Consider the following 26606-nt stretch of genomic DNA (forward strand, 5'->3'; position numbering starts at 1 on the left):
TGTTATGATTATGGAGCAGCAATTCATAGGCACAATATTATCATACCTCCAACCTTTTAATCTCAGCCAGTATCAGTTACCATCCAATGGAGAAAGTTTTCAAAGGATAGGTCACTTTATCAAAACTTAGCCAGTTTCAATGTAGAGTGGTGTGCCTGCCCTCTTGTGGAGGAATAGTATATAGTGCAGGAAAAACAGTATTAGGACAGGTTTATTTGTAAATGAAGGAGATTTGCTCCAAACAAAAGCAATAAAGTTAGCACATTCCATACAGAAGAGCATTGTAGTAAATTTGACAATGAGGCATAAGATGCATTCTTTAATCAATACAATTTTAACCGAAACAATTAGTAAGTCAGAATCATAACTTTTAATTTAACAATGCAGAATATTTTCATAGCTCCAGTACAATGTTATTTTTACTGGCTTTGAAAGTATCTACTCAAATTGTATAAGAAAAAACGGATTTATCCTTTCTGTTATTTTATACCTGACCCTTTATTCCATGGGTCCTAGCATACGGCCAACAGCATCATTGATTCAACAGACCATTTTTTATTCATATGTAGAACAATCTGTGAAGTGTATCTTTACAGACATTCAATGGGAGACACCAAGAAGTCAAAATCTGAGAAGTAATACAAGCTTGTATCTTGAAGTTTCCTGCAACTGTATTTTAAAATGCCCTTTTAAAACCATCATTCCTTGTTAAAATATGGTCACATTAATGAAGGAAAGTAAATTACCCATGACATTCAACATGATCATTGGCCAGTTTGTAGCAAACATGTTAAGATAAACATGAAGCTATTTTGTCAGTCACCTACATTATTTCAAACTCTACTAAATCCTCCATCACTTCGATGCATAACAATGACCATTAAAAGTACCACAAGGAACAAGTCTAAACTTTGTTAAAAACAATATGTAAGCAAAAGTATATGATCTCTCTCAGAGTTCTTTCTGCTGAATAGAAAAAAAACTTTTTGGTCTTCTATGGATAAATGAGCAATTTTCAGATAATCTCCACAAAATGTTATCAACTCTATTTACATCAAATAAAAGTACACATTCATAAACATGAACAAAATCATTATAAAAATCTGACAACCTGCTTTCTTAATGCGAAACACATTGGTCCTAAATATGCTTACTTCTGATTTCAGAGCAAGATTTCTCTTCTTCAAAATGTATAATTTAGAATACCAAATATAGAATACATTATTCAAATCTTGCTCCATTCTTCTGACTTGATCTACATATTTTCTAACTTGAAATTTTCTATTTAGCACTGCTTTTCTGCAAATTTTGCACATTTGCCACTAGATCACCCAGACGTTTAGAAGGAAAGTTGTCAAGGTGGACCCATCTTGATTACCATCTTTTACAGTGCACAACCAAGCTTACATATTTATCATGCCCAACAATATTCTCCCATTCTTCAACCCAAAAACTGAGAATAAAATATGCAATCACATCCTTTGCAATTTCTTCTGCTCTTCTGGGTCAGATGCACTCTGTTGTCAGTTAAAGCCCGAAATTGCTTTGTCATTATGTCCATTAGATGTGGATCGTTAGAAATTACAATTTCCTTTAGAAATGACATCTCCACTAAGCCAAACAAAATTCCTTGATTCAGCAACCTATATCCGCTGTAAGAAATTGGGAGGGTTAAAATAATGCACTTTATTATGTATTTGGTGGAACTTTGAAAAATTCAAAACTTAACATTCGTTTGTGTAGTTAAACAAATACTTAATAAAGTACTTCCAAAAAAACGAGATAAATCTCATTCTATGAACACTGTAGGTGAAATTACTCCCAATAATTTACTTACAGGCATAAAAATAATGGAGAAGAGACTTTTTGATCTAGTAAATTTGCCTTAGATTCATCATGCTAAAAACATCAAGAGACTGTAGCCACAAAAGATTTGGGGAGCAGAAAGAACAGAAAGCAGGACTGAAAGGAGAAAAATATTTGAATGGTTCTTTTCCACTTGCAGGTGATCAAAACTAGTTTATTTTGTTACAATAAGTCTCAAATTCAAAGTCAAATCTGCATTTTTTATGCACCACACTTTCACCTAATAAATAAAAATATAACTAAATAATGAGAAACTAATAATAAAATACATTACTAAAAATGTAAAGAAGGCCTAAGTGGGTTTATATTAATGACCCAAGGACCTTATCAAATTCTCTAATGATTACATTAAAAAACAGATGCCACAGTAGCTAGCAGCATGATACTTTTACACTAGAGTTCATTCCTGGCATCCTCTGTAAGAAAATTTGTACACTCTTTCCTTGTACATGTGGGTTTCCTCTGATTGGTTAGTTGGTTAACTGGTCATTGCAAAATATCATGTGATTTGGCTAGGATTAAATCAGTGGCTTGCTGGGTGACTTGGCCCAGTGACCAGGAGGGTCTGTTATGCACTTTTAATACAATAAATACTCTTAATACAATAAATAAAACAAATTTCCGTACAAGAAAACCCACGGGGGCAAGGGATTAAGGTAATTGTTAAAAGGATGAGAGTTAAAGAGTTGTAACCTGCACATCTACAGGCATAGTATTGGGAAGATTTAAAAATCGGAGGAAGGCCTTTGTAAACCTGCTCTGACATAGTGGCCTTTTTCAAGACAGAAATATTTTTTATAATTCCACAAAAATTTTAAGGTGATTTCTGGAGGACTGACTAGCTGCTGATATTACTGTTTGCACTTGTTTTGCACTATTATATCTACACTCTTGTGTTTGTAGCAAGAGACTTTTTATTAACTCGCTCTCTGTGCTTTGGCTTTTCAAACAGTGATAATGATTAAGAGTATGTTCTGCCTTTTTTCTCACAAAAATCAGGAAACTAGCAGTCAAGTATCTAAAATTTAATTTACACTCATACATACTGTACCTGTGTAAATCAATCTTCAAGTAGTCCATTTAAAGGGTACCAAGTATCCACAGCTAAACAAAAACGTTTAAAAGTACAGCACCTTTTCCCACTTTAAATCCTGATTGCAGCTTTCCAAGAGAAATGGACAAGTCTCACTTACCTCAGGCTGTCCATAAAAGAACTGTCATTAACAAATATATTTTTATTTTTCAAAAAAATTTAAAAGTTAACATTTAAGCATTGTTGAGGATTATATCTGGTCTCCATGTACCATGCCACAAGGTGGAGAAGTTATGATTGCACCATTCTTAGAGATATGCATAAAATATGAAACCTTGCACCTCTGTTTTGCACCAACCAGACTTGGAAATATAACTAAATAATTATATTACTGGAACTGCTTCCCATCAACACTATTGGAGTATCTCTTCCATAAGAATGGCAGTGATTCAAAGTGGTGTTCCACCACCAACTCCTCAAGGGCAATCGGCATTAGGCAATACTTGGATCCCAAAAATAAATTTTTAAAAAGACCTTGCATTTTGCATCAATTAATACAGATATATTGTAATTTACCTCAGGTCAAGGGTCTGCAAGTAAGGAAACTGTTTGGGCAGTTGCTTTAACATTGTTTCAGTAATACCACTGCAGAGCATCAAGCCCAGATGTTTCAGAGATTTTCCTGAAGAATCAGAAAGAAGCTGCACATCGGCATCTGAAAGACTTGCGTTTACCAAATCGATTCTTATGAGGTTCGAAGGTAAAATGCTCACAAATTCACCAAAAGGTCCATTCCCTGACAATTTAACACAGAAATGAAATACAGATGAATCTTCCTTCAAAGTCGTACTTCTCACATGTATCAAGAAAAGTTAACAGCCAAAGAATGATTAACTGAACTATAATGCCTTTATCATTCTTAAATTTTATTATTCAATAAAATACTGGGATGCTTAATATCTCACTGATATTCGTGTTTAGAAAAAATTATGAATATCCAACAAGAAAATTAACTACTATTGAAATCAGATCACTTGATAACATTTAAAAGGTTCTAGGTTCAAGCATAATACCAGGATTTAGAAGTTAAGTCGAGTACAGTCTACTATTGCCGGCTGAGATTTCAAAAGCCAAGGCCCCATCTACTAGAAATTACATTTTAAAATTTCATGGTCACCCCATTAGTTTTCATGTGTTTGTGAAGTACCTTTCTCCCTTTGCAACCTCCATTGAGAAGCCATGTAAATGTTTATTAAATATTTCAAATTACACTGTTAAAATAATGCTTTTCAGAGGTTCTAAAGTGAAATATCTTCTTCTAAGTTACATACTTTCTTCAGCATTTTAACGAGGCTTGCCTGCAAGCTAGAGGTATGCCACTTTGAAATATTTACACGTCTATTAGTCTGTAGAATCAATGAAATTTTTTTAGAAGTCTTTAATTAATGTTTTAAAAGTTTTAAAAGATTTGATGCTGCAAATCTAGAAGATAAACAGGAAATAATCAGTTAGTCATGAGAAACAGAGCTAACATTTCTGTTCTTGTAGTTCTGTGACTCCACTGAGCTACAATTAGAATCACAGTAAGCAGCTTCTGTTTGTATTGAGTAAATTCTTTGTCGCAAAACATACCAAAGTGCTTTTCAGAAATATTTGTTCGTTCATTACATGCCATGTCGTATGACATAGGCAATCGTGGCCTTTCCATGACCATAATTGTTCTTGTCAAATTTTTCTACAGAAGCAACTACTACACCTTGCCCAAGGGTGAGCTGCAGGCTAGCAGTGGGAAGGAGCACCTTACACCTCCTTTGGTAGACTTACCTCCACCCTGCCATCCCGACAGAAATATTACCAAAAAATTTCACACCAATCTGTTTAGGCATGAAATGGCTCAGAACGCATCATAATGGCAGATTCTAAACTCAAGAGTGAAGTAGCGACTCAGCGTTTGAAAGGGACTCATGACAGCTGGAGAGAAGACAATCAATGATAAAGCAATTAATGTTAAGGATGCTGAAGAGACCAGAAATGATGGAATCGGGGTACCTTGGTGGGCTGAAAGACTGGAAAAGCTGAAAATAAAAGAGGCACAGCAGTATAGGGGGGGATTTTAAAACAAGGAAGGCTGTTTTAAACTCATGCTGTGGATCAAATGGAAGGGAATAAGGTCAGCAAGCAGAAAGAAAGATGGCGAATCAGACAGTGTGAATCAGGCAAAGTAATATCGGCTGATCTCAATTTCGTTGAAAATTACCGGTTAGTCAGGACTCTTGGATGAGGTTACTGAGGAGCAAAACGTCATCATAAAATAGAAGGGGGTGCAAGGATACATTGCTGAGGGAAATACAGAGATTAAAGATGCAAGAAGGCAAATGTTGTTCAGAGTATGACTGGATAGCTAAAGATGAAACCCTGATATTTCTGCAATATCTAGTCAATTCAAGCATACTTTAACTTCCATCTTTGTTCCCCAATAAAGTTATTACTCAAAATATAGCCATCCTTCCCAGTCCTTTGAGATCAAAGAATGCAGGTCCAATAAACAATTGAGCTAACAACTCACTGCTGGACCTGGTTGGATCATGTAGGGTACTACTGATTCCACACCTTACCTCCCAAAGCTGCTCACAATTCCTGCAACAAAGAGAAATTACTGCTTCCTTCACTCTAATGTAAAGTTAACTTAAAAACTAGACTTTGTGACCTCTACCTCCAATGACAGTGGCAAGAGTATCGTGCTCTTTGTCAACAAAATAAACCTCTCTGTCTGTTCCATCCTTCACTCTAGTGCACTGGGTCAAACCTCCCTCCTTCATTTAGCTGCGAACTGACAGTTCTTAAACAGATTCCTTACAAAAGAAAAATGAAACTGCTACATTAGTCAAATCCATAGGCAAAAAAGTACTTACAGGACAGTTCTAATTCAGTAATATTTGGCAGGCCCCCCAGCATGCTATGTACAAAATCGGTGTTCCGTGAAACACAGGACTTGGTAAGGCTCACAGAAAGGCTCTGAACATTCGAAAGTTGCTTGAGAGCTTTCCTAGACAGTGGACCATTTGCGCTGTGCAAAAGGCTCAGCTTCTCCAATTGAAGCTGTGCGATGCAGTGAGATTCCAAACCACCTGGAAGAACAAATATTTAACTTTTGCAATCACCATTACTATATTGTTTTCAAAATTACATTAAACTCTTAGATTCTCACAGCAGTTTTCACAATATCATATACACTCAGTGGCCACTTTATTACATACCTCCTGTACCTAATAGAGTGGCCAATGAGTGTATGTTCATGGTCTTCTGCTGCTGTCGCCCATCCACTTCAAGGTTCAACGTGTTGTGCGTTCATGCATATCACTGTTGTAACGTAGTTATTTGAGTTACTGTCGCCTTTCTGTCAGCAGGAACCAGTCCGGCCATTCTCCTCTGACCTCTCTCATTAACAAGGTGTTTTCACCCACAGAACTGCCACTCACGGATATTTTTTCTACTATTCTCAATACACTCTAGAAACTGCTGTGTGTGAAAATCCCAGATCAGCAGTTTCCGAATTACTCAAACCACCCTGTCTGACATCAACGGTCAAAGTCACTTAAATCACATTACTTTCCCATTCTGATGTTTGGTCTGAACAACAACTAAACCTCTTGACCATGTCTGCATGCTTTTATGCATTAAGCTGCTGCCACATGATTGACTGGTTAGATATCTGCATGAATGAGGTGCTCAGGTATACCTAACAAGGTAGCCACTGAGTGGACGTGCTTCAGCAGTTGATTTATATCATTCGGCTGCCACCGTTCAAATGTATTAACTTCACCTGTACATTCAATACCAACACATCAGTGTAAACAGACACGTCCTGCTACACTTGGAGTATCGTCAGCAGTTTTTCTAACACAGGATGTGCTAGCACATGAGAGGGTCCAGAGGAGGCTCATGAGAATGATCCTGGGAATGAAAGGGTTAATGTATGAGGAGCGTTGAATGGCTCTGAGCCTGTAGTCACTGGAGTTTAATAGAATCTCATTGAAACCTATCAACTATTGAAAGGCCTAGATAAAGTTAACATGCAGAGGATGTTTCCTATAGTGAGCAAGTATAGGACAAGAGGGCAGCCTCAAAGTACAAGGACATGAACAAAGAGGAATTTCTTCAATCAGAGGGTGATGAATCTGTAAAATTCATTACCATAGGTGGCTGCAGAGGCCAAATCAATGGGTATATTTAAAGTTGAGGTTCATAGGTTCTTAATTAGCAAGGGTGTTAAAGGTTACCAGAAGAAGGCAAGAGAATAGGGTTGAGAGGGATAATAAATTAGCCATGATTGAATTGCAGAGCTGAATTGTCTAATTCTGCTCCTATGAATAATGGTCTTTGCTGGAGATGCTTTATCACTGTACTGAAACACAAGGACAGAACCTAGGGGTTCCCATTGGAGCAGCATAGTGTGGTTAACAGGTTTAATAATAACTGTGGCAAGGATAACAATTAATAATGTACTATGACCAAAATCTCAGTTCAGTAATCGTGAGTTGTTAAGAACATTATGATGCCAGATAAAGGTCAGAAACCTGTTTAGGGAAATGTTTTTATTGCTAGCCAGCATGACCCTCATGGCTCCTTTTGACAATAGAATATGATCCAGTTTAGCCAAGGGGTATCACAGGAGCACGGTGGTTACACATTCCAGAGTTCAGAGTTCACTTCTGACACCACCGGTAAGAAGTCTGTATGTCCCCCCCATGAACGCATGGGTCTTCTCTGGGTGCTCTGGTTCAAAGACATACCAGGCAGATTAATTGGTCATTGCAAATTGTCCCGTGATTAGGTGAGAGTTATTCAGGTTTGTTGGGGCTACCCTATGCTCTTCCTACCCCTCGCTCTATCTACCCTCCACTCTACCTACCCTGCGCTGTATCACTAAGTAAAGTCTGCTGATGTTTAGTTGTGGTTGAAAGAGCCAACTTAATGAAGATTTTAAAAGATAGGCTGCCTGAAAGATACAGGTTTAAACACATTACCAACTCGATTTCTGTCATTCTACATGGACTGATAAAGAGTTGTAATTTACTATCATTCTATTTTGCTTCCTTAGTCTGCAAACATAATCCTTCATGTTTATATTTATAAATGGAAAAAAAATGTTCCTTTGTTCTAATTTTCCAAACGTTTTTATTGCTGTTCATATAGAAGATTGCTTAAGGAGGTGGGGAAAAAAATCATCTAGATTTATTTTTCCCAATTGGTCTGCGTTTTTAAGTGAGTGAAATCTGTAATGTGATGCTCATGTCTACAGATGGCATACTTCAGAATATCATACAATTATCAGAACGATCGGTGCTCTTTTCCATACCTGCCTCTTCAGGGGTCTTCCTTTCTGGTGCTGTAAAGCACAATGATAAGTTTTCCCATGTGTCCACTGAACTCAACGATAGCTCTCTCAGTTTTGGCAACCGGAACAAAATATACTGAATAGCTGACAAAGAAGGGCTCTTCTGCCTCGCGTGGAGTGTCAAAGATTGCAACTTTTTTAATTCTGCGAGGAGGCACAGAGAACTGCTGTGGCCAGACACCAGAGAACATAAACCCAAGGTTGTCAATTGTTTGAAGTTTACCACCTCCCTGAGCAGCTCCTGGTCGAGCTTTAATGAACTATTATTCAGCTGCAGCGTGTGTAAGTTTGCCAAGGGTCTCAGAGCGCGCAGTCTTTCCACGTTCACTTTCACATCCATAGAAACAGCAGCCAGGTTCGGAATCAAATTCACCATCCTCTGCAATTGCTTTGGAGTCGCTTCCCTGATCAGCAGAGATCTTATTCTCCTTTTTCGAAGTGTAGTCCAAAAACACGAGTTGCAGTTTTGTAAACTTTTGAGGACAATTGTTTTGTTCAGCCATAAAGTAGGGTGGTCAATCAATTGTTGCAAATATTTGCAGGTTGCACGAACATTAGCCTTTTCTTCAAATGTAAGATATCTGAATACTTCCAACAATATATCCTGAGGTAGGTTTAACCATTGTTGACCTATTTTTGCCATATTTGTGAAGTCTTAACTCTGCATCCAATTTTTCTCTGTGAGGAGTGAGATACCCACTGCAAGTCTTTACTTCAGTGCTTGATATTAACTCTTCAGTGTATTACTGGTAATATTCAGTACATTTTATGTTTACGTTTCTATCTAGTAGCAAATGCACTATATTCCCTAGAAAATTCTGTCAAAAAAAACATCGCTGTTGATTTCATACTTTTTTGGCATATTCAAGTTCGTTTGTTTGTCTTGGAGCAACTTGGAGACTTTCTGGAAACATAAAGATGAAACCTTTTCAGATTATCGTCTCTTTCCGAATGAAGATCTACCAATTTCTTTAGGAATATCAGCCCACTGTTAAAAGAAAAAAATAATTCAATCGAAATTGGACAATCTGTGGCGACCCACTTCCCAGCGCACTCGAACCGGCTCACAAGTGGCGTGTGCCAGCATTGAGGGCGCCAAGTCTGCTTCACCAGCAAGGGGAAAAGCCCGCGCGCAGGACGGGACTGTGAATACGCGCCCCCTACAGCAGTCCCGCCCTCCCCGGGCGGGATCAGGAAGGCTTTAAAGCGAGGCCGCGAAGTTCGAATAAATCTCTTTTGCAACTGCAGCTTATCGACTACGTGTCATTATTTCAGCGCTGCGTGTAGCACACCGTTACAATTGGTGACCCCGACAGCCCAAACGATATTTGGACAGGCAATGAACGACACCGCATCTGTTCATGCAGTTTCGTTCAAACTGCCAAGCTTCTGGACGCTGCAACCTCACCTATGGTTCCAGCAAGCAGAAGCCCAATTCCACATTCGGCAGATAACCTCGGAGGACACACGTTACTACTACGTGGTGAGCTCCCTCGACCAGGAAACAGCCGCCTAGGTTGAGGAGTTCATACAGTCTCCCCCAGTGGACAGCAAATACACGGAATTCAAAGCCCTGCTCATAAGGACTTTCGGACTCTCACAGCGCGAGCGAGCTGCCCGTTTACTGCACCTGGATGGTTTGGGAGACAGACCGCCATCGGCTTTGATGAACGAGATGCTGTCCCTGGCCGGAGGACACAAGCCCTGCCTCATGTTTGAGCAGTCATTCCTGGAGCAGCTGCCCGAGGACATATGCCTGCTGCTGTCCGACGCGGATTTCAGTGACCCCCGGAAGGTGGCGGCCCGAGCGGACTTGCTGTGGAAAGCCAAGAAGGCGAGTGGGGCGTCCGTCGCACAGATCACCAGACCACTCTCCCAGCAGCAAACCAGTCCAGGCTCAGCTGCAGAGCCCGCTAACCCCAGAGGGAGGGGTGAGGAGACCAACGAACAATGCTGCTTCTACCACCAGCGGTGGGGCGCAGAAGCCCGCCGCTGTAGCCTGCCCTGTAAGTTCCCGGGAAATGCCAAGGCCAGCCGCCGCTGATGGCTACAGCTGCTGGCCATCGGGATAGCCTCCTGTACGTCTGGGACAAGCAGTTGGAACGCCGCTTTTTGGTTGACACCGGAGCCGAGATCAGCATCTTACCTCCGACGAGTTACGACACCCGCAACAGGGCACCGGGTCCCACCCTGAGGGCCGCAAACGGCAGCACAGTAAGGACCTATGGGGTGCAGCTACAGTTCGGCTCCAGCCGGTTCACGTGGGACTTCACACTGGCCGCTGTAGCCCAACTGCTTCTGAGTGTGGATTTTTTGTGGGCTCACAGCCTGCTGGTCGATCTGCAAGGGAAGAGACTGGTCCACGCCGAGACCTTTCAAACGTTCTCCCTAGGTGAAGCCCAGTTGCCAGCCCCACACCTAGACTCCATCACCCTGTCCGACAACGACTTCACCAGAGTCCTGGCGGATTTCCCATCGGTTTTGGCACCGCAGTTCACGGCAGCCATGCCCAGACACGGCGTACAGCACCACATCCCGACACAGGGACCACCCCTCCACGCCCGTGCTCGAAGGCTTCCCCCGGACAAGCTCCGACTGGCGAAGGAGGAGTTCAAAAGGATGGAGGAATTGGGGATCATACGGCGGTCCGACAGCCCATGGGCCTCCCCCCTGCACATGGTGCCCAAAGCAACAGGGGGCTGGAGACCATGCGGCGACTACCACAGGCTGAACAAGGCTACCACACCGGACCGCTACCCTGTGCCGCACATTCAAGACTTTGCAGCAAACCTGCACGGCGCACGGATCTTCTACAAGGTAAACCTCATCCGGGGATACCATCAAATCCGGATGGTATCCGGACGACGTCCCCAAAACGGCACTCATCACCCCTTTCGGCCTTTTTGAATTCCTCCGCATGCCGTTCAGCCTAAAGAATGCCGCACAGATGTTTCAGCAGTTAATGGACACTGTGGGATGCAACCTGGACTTCGCTTTCATCTATTTGGATGACATCCTCATAGCCAGCAGCAGTCGTCAGGAGCATCTGTCCCACCTCCGTCAACTCTACGCCCGACTGAGTGAATACGGCCTGACAATCAACCCAGCCAAATGCCAGTTTGGGCTCGACACTATCGACTTCCTGGGCCACAGGATTAGTAAAGACGGGGCAACCCCTCTGCCCACTAAAGTAGACGCGGTCCGCCATTTTCCCCGACCCACCACAATCAAAGGCCTTCAGGAATTCGTAGGTATGGTCAATTTCTACCACCGCTTCCTCCCTTCAGCTGCCTAAATTATGCGCCCCCTGTTCGCCCTGATGTCGGGTAAGGGCAAGGACATTACCTGGGACGAGGAGTCCGTCGCCGCTTTCATTAGAACCAAAGAAGCCTTGGCAAACGCCGCAATGCTAGTGCACCCCAGAACAGACGTCCCTACCGCCCTCACAGTGGACGCATCTAACACGGCAGTCAGTGGGGTGCTGGAACAACTCATCGAGGGTCACTGGCAACCCCTGGCGTTTTTCAGCAAACACCTGCGGCCACCCGAGCTCAAGTACAGTGCTTTCGACTGGGAACTGTTGGCGCTCTACCTGGCAATCCGGCATTTCAGGTACTTCCTAGAAGGTCGGCCCTTCACCGCCTTCATGGACCACAAACCACTTACCTTTGCGTTCGCGAAGGTGTCAGAACCCTGGTCGTCCCGCCAGCAGCGACATCTGTCCTACATCTCTGAATACACGACGGATGTCCAGCATGTCTCAGGAAAGGACAATGTCGTGGCGGACGCTCTCTCTCACCCTACCGTTCATGCCCTTTCCCAAGGGGTAGACTTTGAGGCACTGGCAGAGGCACAGCAGGCGGATGAGGAGATTCCGAGTTACAGAACCGCAGTCTCCGGTTTGCAGCTCCAGGACCTCCCCGTGGGCCCAGGTGAGAGGACCCTACTCTGTGACGTCGCCACCGGCCAGCCCCATCCCGTCGTCCCGACAGCCTGGCGGCGGCGCATTTTCAACTCCATTCATAACTTGGCGCATTTTCAACTCCATTCATAACTTGGCGCATCCCTCCATCCGGACGACTGTCCAGATGGTCTCCAGCAGGTTCGTTTGGCATGGACTCCACAAACAGGTCAGTGAATGGGCCAAAACGTGCACGCACTGCTAAACAGCCAAGGTGCAGCGGCACACCAAAGCTCTGCCGCAGCAGTTCCACCCCACCCACCGGCGTTACAACCACATTCATGTGGATATCGTGGGCCCCCTGCCAGTGTTGCGCGGAGTGCGGCACCTCCTATCGTGGACTGGTTCACAAGATGGCCAGAGGCGGTCCCGCTCACCGACACCACCTCCGATTCTTGCGCCCGGGCATTGATCGCAACCTGGGTATCTCGCTTTGGTGTACCGGCCCACATTACCTCCGACAGAGGCGCCCAGTTCACCTCCAGCCTTTTGGGGACACAGCTGCACCACACAACTGCCTACCACCCACAGTCGAACGGACTAGTGGAGCGTTTCCACCGTCACCTGAAGTCAGCTCTCATGGCCCGCCTGCGAGGAGCCAACTGGGTGGACGAGCTTCCCTGGGTCCTGCTCGGAATCTGCACGGCGCCCAAAGATCTGCACACCTCGTCGGCCGAGTTGGTGTACGGCGCACCCCTGGTCGTCCCAGGGGAGTTCATACCAGCCCCAAGGGGGCAAGAGGAAGAACCCGCAGCAGTCCTGGGCAGACTACGCGAGAGGCTCGGTAACCTGGCCCCCATACCCACTTTGCAGTATGGGCAGAACCCAACCTGCGTACCCAAAGACCTGCAGAACTGTAAGTTTGTTTCTGTACGACGGGGCGGGCATCGGGCACCGCTACAATGGCCCTACGAGGGGCCGTTTACGGTGATCAGAAACAACGGGTCCACATTCATACTGGACATTGGGGGGAGAGAGGTGGTTTTCACAGTGGACCGACTCAAACCAGCCCATTTGGACGTGGCGCAGCCGGTCGAGATTCCGGCACCGCGGCGCAGAGGCAGACCTCCCAAACAGAGTCCGGCCCAGACTGTGGACATTGGGGGGTGTATCGCCGGTTCTGGGGGTGGGGGGGGGGTTATGTGGCGACCCACTTCCCAACACACTCGAACTGGCTCACAAATCATTGAGGCCAGTCCCAAAAAGGGTGCCAAGCCTGCTTCACCAGCAAGGGGAAAAGCCCGCGCGCGGGACGGGACTGTGAATACGCGCCCCCTACAGCATTCCCGCCCAGGGAGGGCGGGATCAGGAAGGCTTTAAAGCGAGGCCGCAAAGTTCGAATAAATCTCTTTTGCAACCGTAGCTCATCGACTGCGTGTAGCACACCGTTACAATCAATCGAAATTGGACAATCCATATCATCTCAAAGCAATGTGAACAAATTAATTTGTTTTCCTTTCTAACCTGATCTTATTCTATTGTTCACAAGCCTGGATATTTATAGACAAAATATAGAACTTAATTGAATTGACTTCATTTCTTACATCCTTCACACACACGAGGTGTAAAAATTTTTACATTATGTCTCCATCTAAATGTGTAATGTGCAATTATAATAAATAGAACAGTCAATGTAGAGTACATTCAAATCAGTGCAAATTCATCGGTCTGATGGCCTGGTGGAAGAAGTTGGTCCTGGCTTTTATGCTGCAGTACTGCTTCCTGGATGCTGAAATAGATTGTGGTTGGGATGGCTTGGGTCCCCAATGATCCCATGGGCCCTTTTTACACTCCTGTCATTGTAAATGTCCTGAATCATGGGAAGTTCACAACTACAGATGTGCTGGGCTGTCCGCACCACTCTCTGCAGAGTCCTGCAGTTAAGGGAGGTACAGTTCCCACACCAGGCAGTGATGCAGCCAGTCAGGATGCTCTCAATTGTGCCCCTGCAGGAAGTTCTTAAGATTTGGGGGCCCAAACCAAACTTCCTCAACTGTCTGAGGTAAAAGAGGTGCTGTTGTGCCTTTCTCATCACACAGCCGGTGTGTACAGACTACGTGAGGTCCTCGGTGATGTGGATGCCAAGGAACTTGAAGCTGTTTACTCTCTCAACCCCAGATCCATTGATGTCAATAAGGGTTAGTCTATCTCCATTCCTCCCGTAATCCACAACCAGCTCCTTCGTTTTTGCGACATTGAGGGAGAGGTTGCTTTCTTGACATCACTGTGTCAGAGAGATGACTTCTTCCCTGCAGGCCACCTCGTTGTTGTTTAAGATAAGGCCAATCAATGTAGTGTCGTCAACAAATTTAATTAGCAGATTGGAGCTGTGGGTGGCGATATAGTCATGGGTGTACAGGGAGTAAAAGAGGGGAGTCAGTATGCAGCCCGAGGGGCTCCAATGAAATAGCACAGGAGAAATTAATGAGATCAAAATGTGACCCTGAACCTTGTGGTTTGCAGCCTAGAATTTTAAATGGCGTCACCACAGAAAGCTTTTATCTGGTTAGGTTGAGTTGTTCTTAGATCTTGGGAAACCACCCTAGCTATACATTTTGTGAATTCTATCCAAGCTTCTATCTTCCAGAATTCCTAACATCAACGCCATGGACTGCAATGTACTACACAAAGCTTGTATTCCAGAAGGTTGGAACAAATCTAATGCAATTATATAGAGTACGGGTAGTTCTGCTATAATGCATGTTTCCATAACTTGAATTGGATATAATACAATTGATGAACTAGGGAACTCTATTTCTCTTAAACAGGTTGAATTCAATCACAAATGAGAAATAACCTACAAATTACTTTGGAAATTGACAAGCGGAAAAATGAAGCTGTCTTCCTTGCAGTAACGGGACACCATTGTCTCTTAAGAACACAGGCTAGTAGCTTTCACCACGAAAAATTGACAGGCAATTGTGTGTATAGTGACACTTGTACAACAGTATGCTATTAAACATTGTGTGTTGTTTTTCCGTCTTTTCTGACAATGAAGTAACCTGTGCGGGAAGAGTTTTACAGTGAAAACACCGTTCCACTGGGGCAGTTCCACTCTCTCAGCCTCAAAATGTTGGTCCAACAGTAAAAAAAAAGTCACGAATGGAGACTTCCTTGGCTGCAGAGGATAGCCATGATGTCTTCTGTGCTCTGTCATGCCCTTTGCTCTCCACGAAGTGTTGCAGCACCGCCTTCCTGGCCGTTGGATCTTGCAGTTGCTCTCATCCGCACAGTCGCATGCCAGGGAGGCAGATCCCCATCTCACCGGGGTTGCAGGTTCCCAGCTACCCTCAGCTGGTTCAGCCCGTCTGTCAAAGTGGTGTTGCAGGGAGCGGCCACTGTCACATGCAGTTACTTGGAGCCACAGGTGAGAGCTGAGTGGGGTGGGGACCAAACATGGAGCTCGACGAGCCCGTCATCAGAGGTGCTATCCCTCCCTGGATACCCCAAACAACATTTAGTATTGCAGTAACAAAATAAACAAAGTTATTTAAAACACCATTATTGTTATAGCAGAATTTACTTCTGATTTCTTATCAAACAATAAACTACAGCAAGCTATGAGGTGAATGGGCAGGTGTCACTCTTTGGCCACTTGCAGGGATGTGCCGAGAGAGACAAACAGACAAGTGAATCACGGAGAGTGCGATCCCTGCAGAAAGCAGAGAGATGGAAGGGTGAGGTAAAGGTACGTTTGTTGGTAGGATCCCTTTGGAGATGGCGGAAGTTACAGAGGATGACGTGTTGGACACGGAGGCCCATGGGCTGGTAGGTAAGGACAAGAGGAACTCTATCACTGTTAAGGCATCGGGAATATGGGGTGAGCGTGGATGTTCAGGAAATGGAGGAGATGTGGATGACGAGTGCATCAACGGTGGAGGAAGGGATGGGGGGACGAGAGGACAAGGGAGTCGCGTAGGGAGCGATCCCTACGAAAAGCAGAAAGAGGCGGGGAGGGAAAAATGTGTTTAGTAGTGGGATCCCATTGGAGATGGCGGAAGTTACGGAGAATTATACGTTGGACCTGGAGACTGGTAGGGTGGTAGGTGAGGACAAGGGGAACCCTATCACGAGCGGGGTGGCGGGGCAGATGGGGTGAGGGCAGATGTGCGGGAAATGGGAGAGATGCGTTTGAGAGCAGAGTTGATGGTGGAAGAAGGGAAGCCCCTTTGTTTAAAAAAGGAAGATATCTCCTTCGTCCTGGAATGAAAAGCCTCATCCTGAGAGCAGATGCGGTGGAGACGGAGGAATTGTGAGAAGGGGATAGCATTTTTGAAAGAGACAGGGTAGGCAGAGGAATAGTCCAGGTAGCTGTGAGAGTCTGTAGGCTTAAAGTAGATATCAGTAGATAAGCCGTCTCCAGAGATGGAGACAGAAAGATCAAGAAGGGGGAGGGAGTTGTCAGAAATGGACCAGGTAAATTTGAGGGCAGGGTGAAAGTTGGAGGCAAAGTTAATGAAGTCAACGAGCTCAGCATGCGTGCAGGAGGCAGCGCCAATGCAGTTGTCGATGTAGCGAAGGAAAAGAGGGGGATGGATACCCGTATAGACTTGGAACATGGACTGTTCCACAAAGCCAACAAAAAGGCAGCATAACTGGGACCCATACAGGTGCCCATGGCTACACCCTTGGTTTGGAGGAAGTGGGAGGAGCCAAAGGAGAAATTATTGAGAGTAAGAACTAATTCTGCTAGACAGAGGAGAGTGGTGGTAGAGGGAAATTGGTTAGGTCTGGAATCCAAAAAGAAGGGAAGAGCTTCGAGACCATCTCAGTGGGGGATGGAGGTATATAGGGACTTGACATCCATGGTGAAAATAAGGCGGTGAGGACCAGGGAACTCAAAATCATTGAAAAAATTCAAAGCATGAGAAGTGTCACGAACATAGGTGGGAAGAGATTGAACAAGGGGGGATAAGACAGTGTCAAGGTTTGCAGAAATGAGTTCAGTGGGGCAGGAGCAAGCTGACACAAAAGGTCTACCTGGACAGGCAGGTTTATGGATCTTGGGTAGGAGGTAGAAACGGAAAGTGCGGGGTGTGGGAACTATGAGGTTGGTAGCAGTGGATGGGAGATCCCCACAGCTGATAAGGTTGGTGATGGTATCAGAGACAGTGGCCTGGTGCTCCTTAGTGGGATCATGATCAAGGGGTAAATTAGAGGAGGTATCAGAGAGCTGTCGCTGTGCCTCAGCCAGGTAGAGGTCAGTACGCCAGACTACAACAGCTCCCCCCTTATCAGCAGGTTTTATAGTGAGGTTGAGATTGGTGCGGAGGGAGCGGAGAGCAGAGCGTTCGGAAGGAGTGAGGTTGGAATTGGAACAGGGTGTAGTGAAGTCAAGACGGTTAATGTCCCGTTGGCAATTAGCAATAAAGAGATCCAGAGCAGGCAGAAGACCAGAGCGGGGTGTCCATGAAGAGGAGGAGGGTTGAAGACGGGAGAAGGGGTCATCGGTGGGTGTAGGAGAGTCCTTGTCAAAGAAGTAAGCTTGGAGACAGAGCCGGCAGAAGAAGAGTTCAGCGTCATGGCGTACGCAGAACTCACTGAGGTGTGGGCGAAGGGGGACAAAGGTGAGGCCCTTACTGAGGACATTGCGCTCTGCCTCAGAGAGTTGAAGGTCGGAGGGAATGGTAAAAACCCAGCACGGATGAGAGATGGGATCAGAGGAGGGAGGGAGGCTGGTAGTGTCAGTGAAGAGGGAAGGGTTGGGGTGAGAGGAAGATGGAGCCTCTGAGGGCCCAGGAGCTGACGATGGGATTTGAGGGAGAGGGGATGGCAGAGTGGTGGTGTGGGAAGGGGAGACGGGAATCACAATCGCAGCATGTGAAGACCCGGCCTGGAGTTCAAGGCTGGAGTCGCAGTTGGTGGTTGCGCAATCACTTTGAAGTGTCCATGGCCGTTGGAACACACGGTGATGGCGCTGGAGTCCGGGTTTTCAATATGCCCTGGGTTGTTGGGGCAGCTGAGATCAACAGCCAGGGCCAATCCATGGCCATACAAATCTCCTCTACACTCCGCCTGCTCCCCCACCCCCATTTTACACCTATCCCTTCGATTACTTGATATTTCTACGTGGGGAAAAGTACTGACTATCTACTCTCTCTACACCTCTCATAATTTTATATAATCTCTGAAGTCATCTTCTCAGCCTCCAATGTTCAGGAGAAAACAATCCAAGTTTGTCCAACTTTATGGTTGACATCCAGGCAACAGCCAGGTGAACACTTTCTGCACCCTTTCTAGAGCCTCATATCCTTCTTATAGTGTGATAACCAGAATGCCAAACAATACTCCAAATGTGGCCTAACCAATGTTTTATAAAGCTTTAATGTGATTTATGCACAATGAAGGCAAGCATACCATATCCTTCCTTTACTACTCTATCCACTTGTGTTGCCACTTTCAGGGAGTTATCACTGCAACCCAGGATCCCTCTGGACACCAATGCCCCATTTACTCTGTGCTTTCTTCTTGCATTTGACCTCCCAAAATGTATCATCTCACAGTTGTCCAGATTAAACTCCCTCTGCCATTTCTCTACTCAAATTTTCAACTGATCTATACCCTGCTAACTGTTTGACAACTTTCTGCAAAATTACAAATCAGTCCACCTCCATTTTCATCCAAATCATTATTATCTATTACAAACATTGATTCCCAACATTGATTCTTGTGGGGCATCACTAGTCACATACCTCCAATCAGATAGAAAAAACCCTAAATACTCTACCACTAATCTCTATCAATTATGACCAAACTACTTTTGGATCCACCTCCCAACTCACCAAGGATCCCATGAGGTGACCTTTCCTAAGATTCATGAAAATATCCTCCACTCCCTTCATAAATCACTTTCATCACTCCCTCAAAATATTCAAATACATTGAACAGGAAAGTTAGGAAAATTAACTTTCCTACAGAAAAGTTAGACTACAATGACAAAGAAAATAGGGAAATTGGGCTAAGAGGTTTGCTACCCAACCTGACCTGACGGGAGCTGGGATGAATCCAATGACTTCCTTTTGTGTTGCTACAAGAGTAAAAGGTAGGATGCCTTTGTCCCTTGGAGTTTTCTAAATAGCCTACTCCTCCGTTCTCTCTTCCCTATTTATTTCCAAGCATTTGCTTAATTCCTAAATTATCATTACAACGAAATCTACTTTCACTATTATTTCAAGTTTTGTTTTATTTTTTAAAAATCTCTCTTCCCGGTAAACACAGGAGATTTTGCAGATGCTAGAAATCTTGAGCAACACACACAAGAAGGTGGAGGAACTTGGCAAAGCAGACAGCATCTATGTAAGGGAATAAGCAGGCAATGCTTCAGGCTGAGACCTTTCAGCAGGACTGACAAGGAGGCCAAAGCCAGGAATAAGGAGGTGGTGGAAGGATTAGGAATACAAGCCAGCAGGCAACAGCGAGACCAGGTGACGGAGGTGGTGTGGGTGAGGAGGATGAAAGTAAGAAGCTGGGAGTTGATAGGTGTCAGAGATAAAGGGCTGAAGAGGATGAAATCTAAGTCATAGAACCAGAAAAAAATACAGCACAGTAGCAGACCCTTCTAGCCTGTGCCTAACCATTGAAACTACCTTCTCTCATCGACCTGCTCTGGGACTATACCCCTACATATCCTTACCATCCATGTATCTATCCAAACTTCTCTTAAATATTGAAATCAAGCTCGTATGCACCACTTGCACTGGCAGCTTGTTCCACACTCTCTGAGTGAAGAAGTTTCCCCTCATGTTCCCTTTAAACTTTTCACCTTTCACCCTTAACTTATGACCTCTAGTTGTAGTCCCACCCAACCTCAGTGGAAAAAGCCTGCTTGTATTTACCCTATCTATTTCCCTCGTAATTTTGTATACCTCTATCAAATCTGCCCATCAATCTTCTTTGTTCCAAGGAATAAAGTCTTAACCTATTCAGTCTTTCCTTATAACTCAGGTCCTCTAGACCCAGCAACATTCTAGTAAATTTTCTCTGCACTCTTTCAACCTTATTTATATCTTTCCTGTAGGAAGGTGACCAAAAATGCATTGAACACTCCAAATTGGGCCTCACCAACGTCTTATACAACTTCAACATAACATCCCATCTCCTGTTATCAATACTTTGATTTATGAAGGCCAATCTGCCAAAAGCTTTCTTTATGACCCTATTGATTTGTTATGCCACCTTCAATGAATTATGAACCTGTATTCCCAATCCATTTGTCCTACAGCGCCCCTCAGTGCCCTACTCTGGTTGGTCCTACTGAAGCGCAACATCTCAAATCAAATCAAAATCAATTCAAATCAAGTTTGTCATTCAAACCAGACATGGATACAGCTGGATGAGACAGCATCCCTTGGGGCAAGGTGAAAAAAATATACACATGTGTTCAAAAATAACAAGAAAGGGGGAAAAAATAGTCACGTAAGAAAACACATTTTTAGTCCAAGACCCTGAAAGATACGTCACACAAATTAATGGCTCCCAGCAGTCCAGCCTGTAATTTCACCAATCCAACAATGGAGGGCAGCACCAAAGGGTGAGGCCACCCCCCAACCAAGTTCAGAAGCCATGCTACAACACAAGCCTAAAAACTGAGGCCTCATCCTCGCTACAAACGAGGCGACACTGCTATCTCACCACCTGGCTCACCACCAAACAATGGAAGCAGGCCTGTGGCAATCAACGTTCAACAGAGTCTCACAATTGCAAAAGGAATGTCTTAGACAGTCACCCACAGCTTCTCTACATGCCGCCTTTTTGCCAACACAATGACACCAACTCCGGTGCCTCCAAGTATCAGGCAGCAGCATGATCCCCACCCCAGGTCAGCTCTACTGAATCCAATCCGTCTCCTCCTGCAACCCGACAGCCCGGCACGAATCCCCAGATCAAATGGCCCAGCTCAAATCCCCAGGCCCGACAGCCCGGCACGAATCCCCAGATCAAATGGCCCGGCTCAAATCCCCAGGCCCGACAGCCCGGCTCAAATCCCCAGGTCCGACAGCCCGACTCAAATCCACGGGTCCGACAGCCCGACTCAAATCCCCGGGTCCGACAACCCGACTCAAATCTCCGATCCTGACAGCCCGGCTCAAATCCCCAGGTCCGACAACCCGGCTCAAATCCCCAGGTCCGACAACCCGGCTCAAATCCCCGGATCGGACAGCCCGGCTCAAATCCCCGGGTCCGACAGCCCGGCTCAAATCCCCGGGTCCCGACAGCCCGGCTCAAATCCCCGGGTCCCGACAGCCCGACTCAAATCCCCGGGCCCGACAGCCCGACTCAAATCCCCGGGCCCGACAGCCCGGCTCAAATCCCCGGATCGGACAGCCCGGCTCAAATCCCCAGGTCCGACAGCCCGGCTCAAATCCCCGGATCGGACAGCCCGACTCAAATCCCCGGGTCCCGACAGCCCGGCTCAAATCCCTGGGTCCGACAGCCCGACTCAAATCCCCGGGTCCTGACAATCCGGCTCAAATCCCCGGGCCCGACAGCCCGACTCAAATCCCCGATCCCGACGGCCCGGCTCAAATCCCCGGGTCCGACGGCCCGACTCAAATCCCCGGGTCCGACGGCCCGGCTCAAATCCCCGGGTCCGACGGCCCGGCTCAAATCCCCGGGTCCGACGGCCCGGCTCAAATCCCCGGGTCCGACGGCCCGACTCAAATCCCCGGGTCCGACGGCCCGACTCAAATCCCCGGGTCCGACGGCCCGACTCAAATCCCCGGGTCCCGACAGCCCGACTCAAATCCCCAGGTCCGACAGCCCGACTCAAATCCCCAGGTCCGACAGCCCGACTCAAATCCCCGGGTCCCGACAGCCCGGCTCGAATCCCCAGGTCCGACGGTCCGGCTCAAATCCCCAGGTCCCGACAGCCCAACTCATCCCCGGGCCCGACAACCCGGCTCAAATCCCCGGGTCTGACGGCCCGGCTCAAATCCCCGGGTCCGACGGTCCGGCTCAAATCCCCGGGTCTGACGGCCCGGCTCAAATCCCCGGGTCCGACGGTCCGGCTCAAATCCCCGGGTCCGACAGCCCGGCTCAAATCCTTTGGCTGGACAGCCCATCTCAGCCTCCCTGGCCTGAAGGCCCAACAGGACTCTCTCAGCCCAATGGGCCAACATGCCTTCCCTGATCTGCCAGACGTCCCTTACAACATCCCAACTGACTACTCCAAACAATGAACAGCTCACTGATGCGGAGGACCTGCTGTAAGAATAGTCTTTCTAGATATAGAAACACATTTAACAAGAACAGAAACACCTTTGGCTGGCCCCCAAGAGACTGCTGTATGTATACATGCTGCCATCTTAATGGAAGCTCACACTTGTCTGGATTAAATTCCATCTGCCATTTTCAGCCATTTCTCCAGCTGGTCCAGATCCCTCTGATAGATTCCTCACTGTCCACTACACCACTAATCTAGGTTTCATCACAAATTTGCTAATCCAGTTAACCAGATTATCAACCAGATCACTGAAGCATAAGTTCCCACTTGCTTCAAAAAGGCAACAATTATACCAGTGCCTAAGAAGAATAATGTGAACTGCTTTATACCCGGCAGCACGCTCATCTATGGTGATGAAATGCTTTGAGAGGTTGTTCATGACTACACTGAACTCCTGCCTCAGTAAGGACCTGGACCCATTGCAATTTTTCTATCGCCACAATAGGTCAACAGCAAACACAATCTCAATGGCTCTCCACACAGCTTTAGACCACCTGGACAACACAAACACCTATGTTAGGATGCTGTTCATCAACTAAAGCTCAGCATTTAATACCATCATTCCCACAATCCTGATTGAGAAGTTGCAGAACCTGGGCCTCTGTACCTCCCTCTGTAATTGGATCATCAACTTCATAACCAGAAGACCACAATCTGTGCGGATTAGTGATAAGATCTCCTCCTCTCTGACAGTCAACACTGGTGTACCTCAGGAGTGTGTGTTTAGCCCACTGCTCTACTCTCTACATACTCATGACTATGTGGCTAAGCATAGCTCAAATACCACCTGAAAATTTGCTGACGATACAACCATTGTTGGTAGAATCATAGATGGTGACGAGAGGGTGTACAGGAATGAGATATGCCAACTAGTGGAGTGGTGCCGCAGCAACAATCTAGCACTCAACGTCAGTAAGACAAAAGAGCAGATTGTGGACTTCAGGAAGGGTAAGACAAAGGAACACATACCAATCCTCATAGAGGGATTGGATGCCAAGGGAGTGAGCAGTTTCCTGGTTGTCAAGATCTCTGAGGATCTAACCTGGTCCCAACACATTGATGCAACTATAAAGAAGGCAAGACAGCGGCTATACTTCATTAGGAGTCTGAAGTGATTTGGTATGTCAACGAATACACCCAAAAACTTCTATAGATGTACCATGGAAAGCATTCCGACAGGCTGCATCACTGTCTAGTTTGGGGGAGGGGGTCTGGAGCTATGCCTGGACCGAAAGAAACTGCAGAGAATCATACATTTAGTCAGCTCCATCTTGGGTACTTGCCTACAAAGTACCCAGGACATCTTCAGGAAGCGTTCATTATTAACGACCCCCACATCCAGGGCATGCCCTTTTCTCACTGTTATCATCAGGTAGAAGCCTGAAGGCACACACTCAGCGATTCAGCAACAGCTTCTTCCCCTCTGCCATCCGATTCCTAAATGGACATTGAATCCTTGGACACTAACTCACTTTTTAAATATACATTATTTCTGTTTTTGTATGATTTTTAATCTATTCAGTATAGTATATTATAATTGATTTACTTATTTATTATTATTTTATTTTGTGTTTTTTTTCTTCTATATTATGTATTGCATTGAACTGCTGCTGCTAAGTTATAAATCTAATTCTGATATAGATGACAAACAATAAAGGACACAGCACACCACTAGCCACAGGCCTCCAGTCAGAGAGGCAACCATCTCCTATCACACTCTGGCTTCTCCAGCCAATGTCTAATCCCCAATTTACTGCCTCATCTTGAATCCCAAGCAAATGAACCTTCTTGGCCAACCTCCCATGTGGGACCCTGTCAAATGCCTTGCTGAAGTCCACGTAGACAACATCCACTGCCGTGCCTTCATCAACTTTCCTGGTAACTTCCCCAAAAACCTCTGTAAGTTTGGTTAGACATAAGAGAGAGGACAATGAGCCAAGGAAGTAAGGGAAGGTGAAGGGGAACCAGAGGGAGTTGTTGGGCAGGTGGGTGACGGTGACCAAAATGGGGAATGAAAAAAGGTAGAAGGGGGGTAATTGCCATATGTTGAAATCAATATTCATGCCAACAGGTTAGTGGCTACCCAGACAGAATGTGAGGTCTTTGTTTATCTTAAATTAGTATGACCCTTATTGTAAAAGTTTTCCTTATGTACTCAATCAAAATCCATTCATAGTGTTGAACATTCTCTTGAATATCAAAATCTTGATTGCACCAAGATACGGGATATCTGAATATTACAGAAGCCTAGAAATATGGGGATAAGGGTTGTGCAGACAAATTGTGCTGCACCAGATCAGAGGCAGAATAGTTTGCTCCTATTTCTACAACACAAGAGATTCTGCAGTTGCTGGAAATCCAGAGCAGCACGTACAGAATGCTGGAGGCCAGGCAGCATCTGTGAAAGTGAATTAGCAGTCGACGTTTTGGGCCGAGATCCTTCATCAGGATTGTAAAGGAAGGGGGAAGAAGCCAGAATAGGAGGGTAGGGGAAGGAGTACGATCTAGAAGGTCATAGGTGAAGCAAGGCGTAGGGAGGTAATAGGTGGAAAATACAGAGTGCTGGAGAAGTAATCTGATAGGAGAGTGCACCCTCTCCTTGAAGGTTGGGTAGGCTCTAATCTGATAGCATGACTACTCTAACTTCCAGTAATTTTTCCCTTCCCTTTCCTTCTTCTTCCATTCCCCACTGTGGCTTTCTTCCTACTCTCCTCACCTGCCTATCACCTCCCCATGTTCCTTTTTCTCCAGTACTTTACCTTTTCCACCTATTACCTCCTTGCTTCTTCTTACTTCATCACTGTCACGCACCCACCTGGCTTGACAGATGACCTTCCATCTTGAACTCCTTCCCCTACCCCACTTTTTTATTCTGGCTTCTTCACCTTCCTTTCCAGTCCTGATGAAGGGTCTCCGCACAAAACGTTCACTGTTTGTTCACTGCTATTGCCTGACCCCCTCCTCTAGCATTTTGAGTGTGCTGCTCCTAATTGTCCATATATCTCTCTTATCATTAGGCAAAAAGCCTAGCATTCTATATCAGTTAAGCTTCATATACCAATTTAATAACTAATCACATCAGAATCCTTTGCAAGTACTGAATGTCCAAAATGTTCCAGCTTTTGCTCTATGTCTGTGCTCATATTTCCAAAGCCATGGATTTCACTTGCACTTTCCTCAAAATAATTTTAACAGGAACACAAGCAAAGTATTTTAAACAAACATAAAATAGCCGTTAAGAGAAAGGCACGCACCATGAAGACCTGCTCACGCATGGAAATGGTTTCAGCCGGAGTCTCGTCGCGGGCAAAGTACGTCATGGATACGCGCACCAATCGGCGTCGAGAGCCCAGATTTGAAAGCTCCTAACGATCGTGCCCGTTTACAAATGGAGGGTGTGGGTTGTGCGGGTGAGTAGAGACCGAAAGGTTTGGCGGTAATGGGGAGAGGGGTAGTTGTGGTGCCGGTGATGGCTCATCCTGCGGCTTAGCTAACGGCTCCACTTCGTGTGGCCGTAACAGTCGGCGGGTCGTTGGCACAGCCCAGCTCGCAATAACAGCCGCCTGTCCCACCCGCGTCCCGGTCAGCTCCCACTGATACCAGGCTAAGCTGATGTGGGTTACCAGACTACCCTGGACCTCGTCAGAAATTGCCTGCCCGCTTAATTATTGCAGGAAAATTTACCCAGTCTTTGTTTCGTTTGTCTCACCAGTAAGCACGTTTCTTATGTTTTATATTTTAGACAGCTTGTTCATTGTTTGGTGCTTTGGAGAAAGATAACCAGGAATTCACATTTCAGTCACTGAAATGCACTCAGGACTGATGAGTTAGACAAAGGCTCGTTAAATTGAGACAGACGTTCAATTAGTTGGCTAGGTGGATCTTTACTAAATCCAACATGGATTTCTAGCTGGAATGTTGTGCTTGATTATCATTCAACTTGCCTGCTTTTATAAGATGAATACATTTTTAGTGGAATAAGAGAAGAGGAAATCTTGTCTGACTTCCCTTTCTACAGGAAATTGATAAGATCATTATCAGTAGACTGTTACCTCCGGCTGGGAATTGAGCAGGTGACATATCATTTCAGTAGGGGCTTGACGTTTTTGGATTGAGGTGTAGGTTT

General features: G+C 45.6%; 1 protein-coding gene across 1 annotated transcript; it reads right to left on the reverse strand.

Annotated features, from left to right (window-relative positions):
• im:7136021 (uncharacterized) lies at window positions 1-25782 on the reverse strand. Its single transcript, XM_059959470.1, has 5 exons — window positions 25735-25782; window positions 8259-9285; window positions 5812-6027; window positions 3476-3695; window positions 1-1652 (listed from the first exon to the last, which is right to left on the reverse strand). The coding sequence occupies exons 2-5, from the start codon at window positions 8938-8940 to the stop codon at window positions 1442-1444; spliced, it is 1329 nt and encodes a 442-aa protein (XP_059815453.1). The 5' UTR covers window positions 8941-9285; window positions 25735-25782; the 3' UTR covers window positions 1-1441.
• Between the last annotated feature and the right edge of the window lie 824 nt (window positions 25783-26606).

The sequence above is a fragment of the Hypanus sabinus genome, chromosome 2 (assembly GCF_030144855.1).
Source record: "Hypanus sabinus isolate sHypSab1 chromosome 2, sHypSab1.hap1, whole genome shotgun sequence".
NCBI classification, from domain to species: Eukaryota; Metazoa; Chordata; class Chondrichthyes; order Myliobatiformes; family Dasyatidae; genus Hypanus; species Hypanus sabinus.